Here is a 16,039-nt window from a genome sequence, read left to right as displayed (position 1 = left end):
CACAAACAAGGTCAGCTTCCAGACTACTGCCCTGGGCAGCACTGTATGGGGGAGGAGGTGACCAGCCCTCTGTGGAGAAAGAAGTGGTTCAGGACTATTTAGAAAAGCTGGACGAGCACAAGTCCATAGGGCCAGATGCGCTGCATCCGAGGGTGCTAAAGGAGTTGGCGGATGTAATTGCAGAGCCATTGACCGTTATCTTTGAAAACTCATGGCAATCGGGGGAGGTCCCAGATGACTGGAAAAAGGCTAATGTAGTGCCCATCTTTAAAAAAGGGAAGGAGGAGGATCCAGGGAACTACAGGCCAGCCAGCCTCACCTCAGTCCCTGGAAAAATCATGGAACAGATTCTCAAGGAATTGATTTTGAAGCACTTAGAGGAGAGGAAAGTGATCAGGAACAGTCAGCATGGCTTCATCAAGGGCAAGTCATGCCTGACTAACGTAATTGCCTTCTATGATGACATAAGTGGCTTTGTGGATGAGGGAGAAGCAGTAGATGTGTTATTCCTTGACTTTAGCAAAGCTTTTGTTACGGTCTCCCACAGTATTCTTGCCACCAAGTTAAAGAAGTATGGGCTGCATGAATGGACTATAAGGTGGATAGAAAGCTGGCTAGATCGTCAGGCTCAACGGGTAGTGATCAATGGCTCCATGTCTAGTTGGCCGCCAGGATCAAGTGGAGTGCCCCATGGGTTGGTCTTGGGGCCGGTTTTGTTCAATATCTTCATTAATGATCTGGAGGATGGCGTAGATTGCACCCTCAGCAAGTTTGCAGATGACACTTTAAACTGGGAGGAGTGGTAGATACGCTGGAGGGTAGGGTAGGGATAGGATACAGAGGGACCTAGACAAATTAGAGGATTGGGCCAAAAGAAACCTGATGAGGTTCAAGAAGGACAAGTGCCGAGTCCTGCACTTAGGACGGAAGAATCCCATGCACTGTTACAGACTAGGGACCGAATGGCTAGGAAGCAGTTCTGCAGAAAAAGACCTAGGGTTTACAGTGGATGAGAAACTGGATATGAGTCAACAGTGTGCCCTTGTTGCCAGGAAGGCTAACGGCATTTTGGGCTGTATAAGTAGGAGCATTGCCAGCAGATCGAGAGAGGGGAATGATCACGTCCATTTGGCATTGGTGAGGCCTCATCAGGAGTACTGTGTCCAGTTTTGGGCCTCACACTACAAGAAGGATGTGGAAACGTTGGAAAGAGTCCAGCAGAGGGCAACAAAAATGATTAGGGGGCTGGAGCACATGACTTGTGAGGAGAGGCTGAGGGAACTGGGATTATTTAGTCTGCAGAAGAGAGTATGAGGGGGGATTTGATAGCTGCTTTCAACTACCTGAAAGGGGGTTCCAAAGAGGATGGATCTAGACTGTTCTCAGTGGTACCAGATGACAGAACAAGGAGTAATGGTCTCAAGTTGCAGTGGGGGAGGAGGGTGGTGAAGCACTGGAATGAGTTACCTAGGGAGGTGGTGGATTCTCCTTCCTTAGAGGCTTTTAAGGTCATGCTTGACAAAGCCCTGGCTGGGATGATTTAGTTGGCGATTGGTCCTGCTTTGAACAGGGGGTTGGACTAAATGACCTCCTGAGGTCCCTTCCAACCCTGATATTCTATGAAGAACAAACTCAGTGCCTTAAGCTTTTGTTTTAAAAAGCTTGTTTTCCATGCTAATATTTCAAAATGTTAACTGGCTTTTTAATGTGGTTCTCTATCCCCTAGTAGATTGGGTTAGTAGTCATGCCCACCAGTAGTCCATAAACTTCCACCATTATTTGTAAGTGAATTTGCTCTGGTTGTGCTTTGTGTTCCTTTTCTATTCTTTCCTGGATTCAAATACTTACCTGTTTCTTTCCTAACTGCTCATTGGAAGTGATGTTCAAAGTTGCAACTGCATGAAGCTGGGCCCAACAATTGTTAAATTCACCTATGAGTACTCTCGTACTCACCCAAACATTGAAACAATGCTATGTGCCTGAGATACCCCTAGTTGCAATAGTTGATTAAACAGCTGTTCCAGATTAAATCCTAGGTGAAAACATTAATTATGGCTTATGGATTTGAGGGAAGTACAGTTAGTGGATACCCCCTGGCAGACAGAGGCTATACTTGTCCAATGCTGTAGTCTCTATCCTCTCAAACTACTATCATTCTGAATTCTGTTGTTGCTCTCCCTGGTCTTTTTAGTCCTCCTTTCCCTTCACCCTCTTCAAATATTTGTCACGTAAGTCAAGCATAATACCATCTGAAACTGTCAAAATTCCTCCATCCCCACTACTTAAGCCATGTCACCTTCCCTCAGGCACTAGAGTTCCCTGAGAGGGGTATCCCCTGAAGCATTTGTGAGAAGATTCCTGGAAAGACCCTGCTGCTACATTTGGAAAAAGAAAGAAATGTCTGTCATCTGGGACAGCAGTAGCCTTGTCTTAGTAGGGTGACACCCTAGAAGCAGGCAGCTGCTGATGCTGCTGTTTTTCTGCAGTGGCAGAATCTTTAGATGCCTTCCTCTGCAGGGAAGATGATGGTATAATCTTCAGCAGCCTGCAATGGGGAGTTAGGTGGCAGCAAAATCTTCACCTGCACTTTCCCCAGGTACACTAGAGGCTGACAATGATCCCATTCTTCTGGGCCTGGATGTAAGTGGCAGAATCAGCCACCAGCAAGAGCCAGGCAACAGAATTTTCACAAGTATACAAGAGGAACATGTAGCTTGATGCCAGCAGAAAAGTTGAGAAACAGTGATGCTGAAGTTAGTCAATGACTTCCATCAACACAATTATTTTGTTGCTCTTTGTAAAAGATGTCCATTAGGATACATGTATGGAAGAGAGAGGAAATTGAGCTACTGCCATCAGCCGATCCTAACACAGGCATTTCAATGGTAGCTTTCCATGCCCCTATGAGAATCTGATCTCTGGAACTCCTATAGGCTCCAGCCCTTCCCTCCTGCCTTCATCTCAGAGAGGCTATGGAGGAGCCAAGTTATAGGAGCTCCCTTTGTCTATGGTTCATCTTGAAGCTCCTATGACTATACCTGTCTTTCCTAAGTCATCTGCCTCCTGCTTTATAAAATGTCTTGATTCCTAGTCTCATGTCAGTTTTGCCTCCCTGCATGTGTTTTAAATTCTATAGGTGCTGCTGTGGATTGTATTAGCATCTGCATTGGGCCTCTGGTGTCTTGCCCATCTACTAAGTTCTGCATATGCTCCACAGAGAGCTAAAACTGAGGGAGACCAGTGGTGAAATCCTGACTACATTGAAGTCAATTGGAGTTGTCCCTGACTTCAGCAGAGTCAGCATTTCACCCTAGGAATTCAGGAATGAAGAAGGAAAGCTGCCTTGCAGAAGCTGGAATGCTTAAAACCATAGAGAGCTCCTACACTGGGTGGCACACTAGCTTTTAATGTACATCAAACATTTCAAAAACGTAAAAGGGGGAAAAAGACACACACGTGTGCGCGCGCACACACACACCTTCATTAGCCACAGGTAAGAGTGTATCAGTAACTTAACTACACTTCTATCCCTATATAACGCTGTCCTCTGGAGCCAAAAAATCATACCACGTTATACGTCAAACCGCGTTATATTGAACTTGCTTTGATCCGCCGAAGTGCGCAGCCCTACCCCCCCCCCCCCCCGACCACTGCTTCACCGCATTATATCCGAATTCGTGTTATATCCGGTCTTGTTATATTGGGGTAGAGGTGTATTCAAATATTCTTTTTTTTAGGTGGGAGTTCTTAACTTTGACCTTATAATCTGCCTTGGAATGAAACTTTTTTTTTTTTTAAATGTCTATTGGTCCACAGCAAGCAACTTAATCTAATCGATGACTGTAGAAACTAGAAAGCCTTGCTCTCAGTCATACAGGAAGAGATCTATCTTATAAATGTCTCATTAGACCAATAGCATACTAAGGCAGTCATTCCCTGCTGTACCCATACATGTTCTATCTGCCAGTAATTATGTAAGTAAAATTCAACACACAAATTTTTTATCTAGGAATACAAGTCCCTTGAGCTCAGCTTGTGAAATTGAATGAGAAGACCAAAAGTTAGTTTGGTCACAAAACATTGTACTTGGTATGTATGTCAGAAACGAAGTTGCAAAACTAGAGCGTATATTTTGATAAGCAGCCCACAATTTACAAAAGGGTGTATCTCGGATAATACACATTACCTTAATTGCAAGCTGCTTTAGGTGTGTCTCTTCCCTTGGATGATTTTGACAGTGTGGATGTTAACTGCTGTACTATTTTGGTTTTTCTTACCCTTCATGACTACTACCTTGTCCATCAGAGATTGAGACCACATCTAGTTGAGTCTGCTTATCAACTGGCCTGGCATGTGAGCGTGAGGGCATTCGCTACTCTCAGAACAGCACGGTGGTGGATTTCTATGACTTCTTTTCTTTTGGAGAATTATACAGATTTTGAGCACATAAATGCTTTGGGGCCTAATTCTATACTGCACTGTACTTTGTGGACCCTTTTACACCAGGGCCAAGTGAGTGTGAAATGCTACTATTCTAATTTGTTCACGCTTTGCACCAATGTAAATGCCTGCAAAAGGTTTAGTTTGGGAAAAAAGGCAATTAAGGGTGGACATGATAGTGGTCTTCAGATACTTGAAAGGCTGCCATAAAAAAGATGGAGAAGTTCTCTTTTGCCACAGGGAGCAGGACAAGAGGCAATGGATTCAAACCACAGCACAGCAGATTTAGATTAAATCTCAGGAGAAACTTCCTAACTGGAAGAACAGTAGGACGATGGAACAGACTGCCTCAGGAGGTCATGGAAGCTTTTTCACTGGAGGTTTTCAAAAGGAGGCTGGATCGCCATCTGTCTTGATGGTTTCGATGCAAATTCTGCATCTTGGCAGTGGGTTAGACTAGAGGATCCTTGCGGTCCCTTCTAACCCTATGATTCTAGGTGCAGGTTTGTCATCAGTAGATCTCAAAGCACTTTCCAAAGGAGGTCAGGTTCATCCTCCTAATTTTATAGATGGGGAAACCGAGGCACCAAGAGTTGATGTGACTTTCCTACGGTCACCTAGCAGAGCAAGGACTAGCACCCGCATTGGTTAAGTTCCATGGCAGTGCTCTACCCACTGGGCCACATGGTTATCAAATAGGTAAACCACACTCAAACTCCTTTCTAGTAAAAGAACCTGCAGACCTCTCTTGTTTTTAATGCCTTTCTGTAGAAATGGTTATACCTATCTGATTGTTTCACCACTCCCATCCACTGGGCCTGGTAAGTCAGTCTCTCTCTCTCATACCTATGTTCAAAATCTGGTATTTGCTGCAGCTAAATAATTAACTCCTTTATTTGCCCAAAAAAGTCTCCCTCGGGAAATGTTTGCTGGACGCATGTTTTTTAAGTTGTTTTTATTTTTTTTCCTCAATTCTTTTTGTCTTAAGGCAGTTTAATAACTATTCTACAATTCTTTCTCTTCCAGACTTGCTTACCTAATTTGGTGGTGCAAGGTAGGATTGTTATAATTTATTACAGGAATCTCTTCAGGTGTGGCACAAACATGGATATCCCTTTCCTGAACTGTTCTCCTACATTTTCCCTTAGCTTATTTAGAATATAAACTTTTTAGGGCGCAGAATTTGTCTTCTACTCTAATTTTACAGGTTTCAGTGGTAGCCATGTTAGTCTGTATCAGCAAAAAAAACCCAAGGAGTCCTTGTGGCACCTTTAGAGACTAACAAGCGGGGGAGGGATAGCTTAGTGGTTTGAGCATTGGCCTGCTAAACCGAGGGTTGTAAGCTCAATGCTTGAGGGGGGCATTTAGGGATTTGAGGGTTTAGTTGGGGATTGGTCCTGCTTTGAGCAGGGGTTGGACTAGATGACCTCCTGAGGTCCCTTCTATGATTCTATGAAGCTTTCGTGGAATACAAAAATACAGGAGCAGGTATAAATACATGAAAGGATGGGAGTGCTTTACCAAGTGTTAGATCAGTCTAACAGGATAAATCAATTAACAGCAGGATACCAAGGGAGGAAAAATAATGTTTGAAGTGGTAAGAGAGAGGCTCATTACAGACATTTGACAAGAAGGTGTGAGTAACAGTAGGGAGAAATTAGTATTGGGGAAATTAAGTTTAGGTTTTGTAATGACCCAACCACTCCCAGCCTTTATTCAGGCCTAATCTGAATTTGCAAACTAGATACCATCAGATTAGGTTTCTGAAGTTGGTGGCCAAGGATAAGAATCCACTGGTCATGCTGCATATCTGCACTAACACCACCACTTCAAATGATTCCTCACAGCTTATAGAGGACTTCGGGGAACTTGGAAGCATGCTGAAGGAGAGGAATGTCCAAGTGATCTTCTCTGAAGTCGTTCCTGTCCCAGGAGCAAAGGAAGACAGAAGACATTGGAAGTGAGCTGTTGGCTAGGTAAATTAGTGGAGGGTTTTAGTTTGTGGAAAATTGGTCTATCTTCTATGTAAGGAGGGGGCTGTACAATTTGGATGGCCTCCATTTCAGCAGAATGGGACCCAATCTCCTCAGAGATAGGCTGGCTACAGAAGTTAGGGGATTTAAACTAATAACAAACGGGGAAGATATAAGCACTCAGAACAAAATTGGGAGAGGGGGTGGGGGAGTAATCAAGGGACGTGAAGAGAAGAAATTCTGTAATTGCTTATACGCCAGTGCTAGGAGCCTGAGTAATAAAAATTGGAATTGCTTCATTTATGAGGAAAAAAATTGGATCTGGTTAGTGTTAATTAAACCTGGTGGGGTGAGTCACACCATTGGAATATTAAAATCAGTGGTTATAACGTATTTAGGAAGGTTTAAGTGGGCAAAGAGGGGGAGAGAGTCAGTGACCGTTTGGAAGCAAATTATCTTGAATGTTTATGGATCGATGGTCTAACCAACAAAGCTCAAGATGGGGGTATTAACTGGTGTCTGCTANCTTCTGTTAGTCTCAAAGGTGCCACAGGACCCTCTGTTGCTTTTTACAGATTGTGTCCAAGAACCTCACTTCTTCAGATGCAAGACTTGCATCTGAAGAAGTGAGGTTCTTACCCACGAAAGCTTATGCTCCCAATACTTCTGTTAGTCTCAAAGGTGCCACAGGACCCTCTGTTGCTTTTTACAGATTGTGTCCAAGAACCTCACTTCTTCAGATGCAAGACTTGCATCTGAAGAAGTGAGGTTCTTACCCACGAAAGCTTATGCTCCCAATACTTCTGTTAGTCTCAAAGGTGCCACTGGACCCTCTGTTGCTTTTTACAGATTGTGTCCATCTCAAACTGTAGTACAATGACAGAGCCACATGAAGGGTTAAAACCCCACACTGTTAGCTTAGTTATCAGCCTACACTAGCTGTAATCTATACTGGTACAACTTTCTTGTTTATTCAAGGTCTAAGACTAGCTGGTATGAAAGCTGCTGCTGGTGGTTCAGAGCTTTCAGCAGAACCACAGCCCCCCTTTCCCTTCTTGTTTTAGAACAGGAAAGCCAAATGAAGGATTTAACGGGACACTGGTACCTTGAAAGTGACATTTCTGTCTGAAAGTGTTGTACTAATATATTAATGGTGTAATTATTGTACCTACTGTTATTACAAGTATCACTTAAGATTCCTCATCTCACTAAGATCAGAGAAAGTACTATTTGTACAAATGCAACTGACCAGAAGAAGAGTGAAAGTGACTAGCTATAATATGAATTATTTTCACTATTCTGTTGGTCAACTGCATTTGTTTTAGAACTAGCATGAGATCACTAATGAACTTTGCTGGGGGAGCTCAGTCAGAACATGCATGCTACTTCCCAATTCCTGCACATAAGAAAAAATGGTAACTTGGCGTGCCTTGGATGTTATTGCTAATCTAAAAGTGACTTCAATAGTAGTAAGACTCACAAATTACCTGCAAAATAAAGTTTTAGGAATGGACGGAGGATGGATTAGACCTTTATTAGATAACATATTCTTCAGAGGTCTCCTGACATTCCATGGAAAGGATACATATGAACTCCAAGTTCTCCCCCACCTTCTGCAACTGTTTCAATTATTTTCTTCATCACTTCTGCATGCCTGAAAGTAGATTGGGACTCTTAGAGATATCGTGCCAAGACAACTCAATCTTCCATAACTCAATAAAATTAGATTATTTGTGCAGATTAATAGCCTTAAGAAGTATGACTGGATGGCTACGGAAAGTGGCATTTGGATAGGAAATTTTTTAACCTTTAGCTTACTGGCGTCAAACCAACTCCAAACCATGAGGAAGTTATAACCAATTAACTGTGGTTTGGTTAGGCTTCTGAAAGAATAGGGCATACTTAGTCCACATCAGAAAACACCCTGAAGAACGTTATCCTTATTGGTAAGTTTCATACTTCACCCTGGACATTGTTGCACTGTGTCAGAGAGGAAGTACATTGTTGAGACAGCGTGGAATAAATTGGAATTAACTCACCTGGGGGTAGGTTGCTTCCATCACTAAAACGTTGTTTTTAAAAGTTTTGGTGCTGGGCAAGCAGAACAATGCATGAGAGTTTTCACAGACCAGTTTTAAACCACAAGATGCCCTCCATACTGTTAAGTCTCATACTTCATGGTTTAGTATGGCAATCTTCAAGCTAGTTATGGCTGAGATTCTTATTCCAGACAATGCACAACAAGATTTTAAAATCAAAGCATACTAAGAGAATACACTTCAAAGTTACAAGCGATTTTCATTTTCAAAACAAGTTTAAAACTCAGATCTTGCTTTTACATACCTGCCATATCAGAGTTAGAAAGTTCCATTTTTTTGCAATAGTGTGTCAACACCTTAAAATGCAGTAAGATGTTCTTATTTTATTTTAGGGGGGGTTAAGTTACATTTAACCCTTCCACAAATGGCAGTTTAAATTCACCGTCCAATTAATCAAGTCATTTTACTAGCTGTTACCATAAAACTGACCATGGAGCACCGTGGCCAGAGTGAGATTAAGATCAGATTCACTAATTATTTATATGTGTATTTTCATCTAGCATCTTTCATACATGGTGCTTTTCAAACTATGAAGAAAGCACTTCATCCACTACTGAAACGGGCTGCAGAGAGACAAGAGCAATTACAATATGTTTAGGGCCCTTCGTTTTCAGTTATTTTATTTTATTTAATTTTTCCCAGGAATTTATCAGCATTTATTACTACAACAAAAAAAGGTGAAAAAAAAAAATCTATGGAAAAACAATTTTTCTGGGTAAATATTGGGTTTATTTTGGTGGATGGAAGGAAAGGGGAAAAATATTCAGTAGATTAATGCTTTGATGAATGGAATTCAAATGTGGTTTGCTGCAGAACTTAAAACACAATGCCACCTCTGAGTTTAAGGAAACGATATCTCTAATCCCGATAAAACTTTTCATTTGAATAAACAGTTTACTGTTGTAGACTTAGAACTATTAGCCTATAAATATTTACATTTAATAATTGGGCCACGCTGTTTGCAGTGCATATACTCAACTTCATCTTTTCTCCTGTTTTTTGGTTGCTTTTTTTGTAAGTACTTTCAAATACTTCCTTGTGTTCTGAAACGTAATCAGATACGTTTTTATTTTCTTTGCATTTTAGTGTCTCAGATCTTGAAAACGTTATCTGCTAACAGCTTGAAATGTGTACATGGTGGGCGGGAGAGCCATCAGGATGTTCAGATGTGTACACACTTCAGAGCTTGTGGGCGTGCTTGTTTATTGTGTGTATCTTCTAGACTAATACATAGCCTTACTTCAACAGACAGCTTTGCATATACACAAACTAATGTATTATCGTAATACATATATCTCTTGCAATGTATTGTATTTTCCTAATAAAACAAGTTATTTTTTATACATTTGAATGACAAAAGTTAGGATGAAAAATCAGAAAAAAACAAATAATGCTTTTTGTAAAAGTTGGGATATTTTCAATCAGTTTCAATTAAAAATGAAGGGGCTTAAATATGTTTCACAATTGTAAGGGAGGAAAAGTGAACATTTCCACCTAATGACACTGGAGCAAAAAACTACTTTTTAAGAATAGCTATGGGACCTTCAATATGTCCATGCAGACCACAACCCCAATTAAAGATTTTGTCAAAGCTCTATGTAGTTCACTTTGAGTTTATTTGTCCCAGAGAAAGGGCGGGCTTGATCATCCCTGCCTGAATCCAAACTTGTGCTTCCAGATCTGAGGCTCAAAATACTAAGAAATATTTTAGCCACTGGCAATTCTACATTTCACATAACTTAGCTTGCATGGCAGACGGTGTATGTAATTTGATGGTCAGTAACTGTTCTTTGCTTTTGTAAGCTATCACCACTGTTTTTCGTTTATCTCAAATATGAGCCCACATGTACTCACTTATTGGCATTCTAAACACTGGAAATGTTTCTCTTTTAAAGTGTTTGGCACTTTAAGCCACCATGTTTTGACACAATGATCCATTACACATCTGGAGAAACATCAGTAGCTGCACATAGAGATGCTCCTGCCAATGCATCAGAACTTTTCACAACCAGTTACAGTCTCAAAGTAAAGATGGCTGTCTGATATGTTTCCAATATAACATTTGTAGATATGGTAGGGTAGGGAGCAGCAGTGAGAAGGGGTACAGAGTGGGAAGGAGAGAGGACTGAGCAGACAATAATTCTCAAACAGGATTGCAGGGGAGAGAAGGAGGCATCAAGAACGACAAAGGAGGTGCTTTAAATGAAGATCGCTTTAGCTATGCTTTTATTTTAGGTTTTTGTAGTCAAACCTTAATTTGTGAAAAATCCTCAGGTTAAGACGACAAACCAAGGGAAGACCACAAAGAAATTAACAGGATTTTTTTTAAAAATGGTCACCTCAAACTGATTGCTATTTAGGGGAAGCTTACAGAATTTAATGAAAGGGCTCAGATAGCATTATATAAATGCTTAAGTAGATGGCTATTAATCTGCATTCAGTCAACTCTGTTAGCTCAAAGTTTAGCCATCTTGGTCATGTGATTCTGAGAATACAAATAAGTGGTTACCACATTATTAAAACGGATATTGTGAAGTGGAATGAGTCAAAAAGAAGAAGTGGTGTTGGGCAATATCAGAGGACCATATTTCTCACAAGCTATACTACTTGTCTTTACATGCAGTTGCTGGGAAATCATAGCCCATTAATATTTTATTAGTCCCACTGCAATACTACCGTAGAGTGCATTGACAAAAATTTACACAGCAGGTGCTTTTTATATATATTTCAGGAACAGTCAAGCTGTTAGCCTCTCTGAATTCTCCCATGTCAGTTCAGCCACACTAAGGCTGTTTCATTCGAGTTCAAAAAGTAAAGAAGTTCATTCCATCGCCATTGAATACTTCATCTCAAGATGATCAGAGCAATGCTGCAGCTTGGTGGAAGAGTTATTACAATAGCACTGCAATTTTTCATTATACAATCTAGCCATAAAATGCTGCCATTGTGTTCCTTAGAATGCAAGACCTGACAGATTTCAATAATTAGCAGTCCCATAGGAGCCGACCTATTAGTGTCACTCTTTCATCCCTACAGTTTTATAAAAATATGCACAAACACTTGTGAAAGCAGAACTAAGACTGGAAAGGTCTGAAGTGTTTTCTTTGAGCACTTCATTTTTAAAGGGAAGCAAAGATCTTAACTTCAATATCAGCCACAAACCTCCTCCCTTCAAAGTAGAGAAGGAAGAGATAGTAGTCCTGCAGTCTGTAACAGACTAAGCCAGACATTCTAGGCTCAACAGTCCCTCACAATTTTAAAGTGAAACATGTACAAAAAGTAATCCTGGGAAATACTTTTGGATGTGTGATAAAGGATGGTTACCTGGACTCAAAGGAGAGTTTTGAAGAACAGATGGGAAATTGTATCTTTACTAGACATTATCCTGTATCAAACCACACTGTATGGACTTTAAAGAGAATGAAAAGGAACGCGAGGCAGCCATGTGAAAACAGCAATCTGAAGAACTGCAACCTAAAAGGGACTTGAAGGCCTTGTTTAATCTAGAGTTTAGTCCTTTTGTAATTAGTTAAATGTTTGCCAGTTAACTTGAGCTAGCTAGATACTCCACCAATGCTTATTTCACTACAAACATTTGATCCATCCTGTAGCCTAGATTGGACCAAAAACATTTGTGTCCTAGAACAAATTTTATCAAATGATGATCCACACATGTCACAATCATAGTAGTTGGCTTAAATTAACTAGCAATCAATTAACTAGTTACAATAGGACTAAGAACTTTCATCCAGATGTCAAACATTGCTACTCCTGCCAAAGAAGATCTGGTGACAGCCATGCATTAGGCTTCAACAAATGGAACAGTCATCAAAATAAGCTTCCTAACACAAAGGCCTCAGTAAGAAGCTCTCTCACTGAGAATTTGTTCTCCCAATTCCAACGACCCTCTTCCTACCGGTGTAGGAGACCAAATGAACTCCCAGGAAAATCTTTCAGACTTCTGTGCACCTTGAACATATTGTATTAAGTGACTAACTTAAGCATTCAAGTTTGAAAAAGCTGGCCTTGTGGTTTAGTTACACCTTGTGAATTGTGTAATTCATGTTCATTAAAAAAGGTTAGGTCAAAAGAAAAAAGTTTTCCAGAATGGAATGAAACGGGACAGTCTGGTCCAACAAAAGTGATTTGTCTCTTGGGCTTTCACCATGACAAACTTCAAACAGGAAAGGAAGTTTTAATAATGAAGTAGGGAAAATTCAAAGATCCCCCATAATAAAGTGGGTCAGTGTGGAATCTGTTTATGAAAGTGACTTCTGTAGCTGCTCAAACACAGTTAAGTGAATGAGAACTAGTAGCAAAACCAGTATTACCTTTAACTGCAGCTTCCTGGACCTCCAAACTGACAGACACCAAGCCATCTTGGAAAGCACTAAAGTTGGATCACTAGGTGGTCTCCCTCCTCCACTCCCACAACACTCCTTATAATGTAAACTATAGAGTGGAACTCCTAAGCTTTAAGAAGTGCACCATGGACACTTAAGGGCATAGGAGTGAATCCTCCAGTTGACAATATAATATCAGTATTTTTTTGGTTAATTCTTTAAATGACCAAAAAATGAAGTTTCAGGTCAACAAACTATTTGTGAAATCATCTCAAGTTCACATAATAGTTTTGAGCAAACAAATATCAAAATGTTTCGGAAAAGTCAAAGTCACATTTCATTTTGACCTGACTCAAGGATTTTTTATTTTGATTTTGGGCACTGAAAGTAGGTCTAGAACTACAAAATGGGGGGGATGGATAAGAGGAGAGGCAGGAATGGGGATGCCCCCACTCCTTAAAACTCACTGGGATGTGGGATAACCAGGTTCAATTTCCCACCTCTGCCTGATGCAGAGAAGGAATTTGAACTTGGGTCTCCCACATAGTAGGAGAGAGAGTCTTAGCCCCTGGGGCAAGGGATATTCTGGGTAAGGGGCTCTCTCAATTTCTCATCTTGAAGCTGTTCCACTTTTTGTAAGTAAGTAAATAATTATTGGAGCAGAGCCTTGAACTTAGGTCTCCCACATCCTAGATGCATGCCCTAACAAACCCATAGGCTACAGAGTCTCTTTCCCTGACTCAGTCACTCTTCATTGCCCAATTCCTACTTCTACAAACTTGTGGATCAGCATTTATTATTGACAAATTGATTAAATGGCTGCCAATTGATTACTTCTAACAGGAAGTTAGTAAAGACTGCTTTTACCCATCAAGCAATTGCCAAAACACAACTTGTGTGACTATGCTGATTGAACAGAACGTTTGAAGTAATGATTCAACAAGTGGTTAGCGTGCAGCTTTCCATGGTATCTATCCCTTTTTCAGTTCCTCCTTTGAAACAGAATACCATGGCAATACATGCGACAAAAGAAAAACTACTGAGTGAGCAGGCTGCCACAGTGTTGTGAGCCAACAGGTACTTTCCCAGTTGTCAAGCATAGCCCTACGTACACCACATTGCACAATTTATGGGGTGGGCAAGGAAGCGACAGGGATAAGAGAGGAAAGACTGGAACTTCTTTGTGAAGCAAAGATTAAAGCAGCACCCCTAGCTACTGTTTCTACCCGAAATATCTAGGAGCAGCTTAGAATCCAACAGGCCCTTTTAACTTCAAAAGTTAAGTGACTGAGTGGGCAATTCCCACTCAATAGACACCTTTCACCCCCTCCAGCATCCCTCTGTCCCAAACCAAGCAGTTCCACACCATCTAATTCATAGACCTTAAGGTCAGAATGGACCATCATGATCATCTATTCTGACCATGTCCACATTGCAGGCCACAGAACCTCATCCACCCCTAACCTTTGGCTGAGGTTACTGAAATCCTCAAATCAAGGTTTATAGACTTCAAGTTACAGAGAATCCACCATTTACAATTCAGCTTGATTTTCTGATGGTTCTGAAGCCCAATCCAGCTGCCTGTCTCCCCTAGGGGTGTCTGACACACAGGCACATGCCAGATGAGATGGCAGAAAACTGCATACTAAACAAGCAACAAGTGCCCAGATCCCACTCTCTGAGAGAACAGCTATTTAATTAAACCCTGTATATGCCTCCCAGAGTCTGTAGTTGCATTAGCACTATCAAGGGCAGCTAGTCAATTTACTAGAATCAGCAATAGTTAAATGCCCCATGTCCACAGCCAGAACATATTCTAACAAGACCTGTGCTATCTGTACCACACTCTGGCCTGAAGCCAGACTAACAGGACTCAAGGAAGATCAAAATGCCGGTTAATATTGGAGCGGTCTCAGTACAGTCTCAGCTTTCCCTCTCCAACCCACCATCCCCCGAAACAGGAAGAGTAGCAATTGGAGAGACTATCAGCATGAAAAAACTGCTTCTTGAGCACAGGCCTAAGTTCCTTGACAAGAGTGCTGACACTTTGCTCTACTGGGGAAGGGTGTGGAGGGTGAAAGGTGTGTGACAGTATCTACTGATAGTATTCCCCTTGAGAGATTATCCCAACTTCCCCCATCCACCATCTCTAGAACCTTGCTGAGTGAGAGAAATTCAGCTGGAAAAGAAGTTATGTTGTTTGCCAGTAGACTCATGCTGGTAGGTGCAGGATGCCCAAACACCTCTCAGCAAGAAATTCAACCGAGCAGACATGCTAGATTCAATACACCACGGGTGGCCAGCCTGTAGCTCCGGAGCCACATGCGGCTATTCAGAAGCTAATATGTGTCTCCTTGTATTACCGACTTTGGGGCTGGAGCTACAGGCACCAACTTTCCAACGTGCCAGGGGGTGCTGATTGCTCAACCCTTGGCTCTGCCACAGGCCCTGCACCCACTCCACCCCTTCCCGCCCCCTACCGTGAGCCTGTAGTGCTCTCACTTCCCTCCTCCTGGTCCCCCCGAGCCTCCTGCACGCCACAAAACAGCTGATTAGAAGGTGTGGGGAAGGAGGGGGAGGTGCTGATCGGCAGGGCTGTCAGTGGGTGGGAGAACTGATAGAGGGCTGCTGACATATTACTGTGGCTCTTTGGCAATGTACATTGATAAATTCTGGCTCCTTTTCAGGTTCAGGTTGGCCACCCCTGCAATATACTATCCATGCCCCAGATGGAACTGCTGGTTGGGACTTCAAGTGATACAAGAGGACAACTTTTCATTGCATTAAAAAAAAGTCATGTCTTATGCTGTGCCTATGATAGCAATCACCCCCATGATTTCTCCCCAATACTCTGATCGCCTCCTTTCACATTTAAGGCATGTCTACACTTAATGCTACAGCTGTGCCACTGCAGTTATGCTGCTGTAGCGCTTCAGTTTAGACACTACCTATGCTGACAGGAGGGAGTTGAGAGGTGGTAGCTAGGTCAATGGAAGAATTTTTCCTTCAACCTAGAGCATGTCTACACTACAGCCTTAAGTTGATCTAAGTTAGGTCGACTTACAGCCACAGCAGTAACTGCCCTCCTTCTGTCAGTGGTGCGCATCCCCATCAGGAGCGCTTCCACCAACTGATGGGGACAGTGTGGGGGGCAGCTGCCCAGATTTCTCAGGCTTCTTACCTC

The 16,039-nt window shown here is 41.9% G+C and overlaps 1 protein-coding gene across 1 annotated transcript in view; it reads right to left on the bottom strand.

Annotated features, from left to right (window-relative positions):
* Positions 1-7,914: 7,914 nt before the first annotated feature.
* ATG3 (autophagy related 3) overlaps positions 7,915-16,039 on the bottom strand; it is a 33,236-nt gene continuing 25,111 nt past the window's right edge. Inside the window, exon 11 of the mRNA XM_034789548.1 lies at positions 7,915-8,067. Coding sequence (XP_034645439.1) covers positions 7,965-8,067 — 103 coding nt within the window. The 3' untranslated portion in view covers positions 7,915-7,964. The remainder of the gene's footprint in view (positions 8,068-16,039) is intronic.

This window comes from Trachemys scripta, chromosome 1 (assembly GCF_013100865.1).
Source record: "Trachemys scripta elegans isolate TJP31775 chromosome 1, CAS_Tse_1.0, whole genome shotgun sequence".
Taxonomy (NCBI): domain Eukaryota; kingdom Metazoa; phylum Chordata; order Testudines; family Emydidae; genus Trachemys; species Trachemys scripta.
The sequence above is the reverse complement of the archived record's forward strand: the minus strand, read 5'-3'. Positions and strand labels throughout refer to the sequence as shown.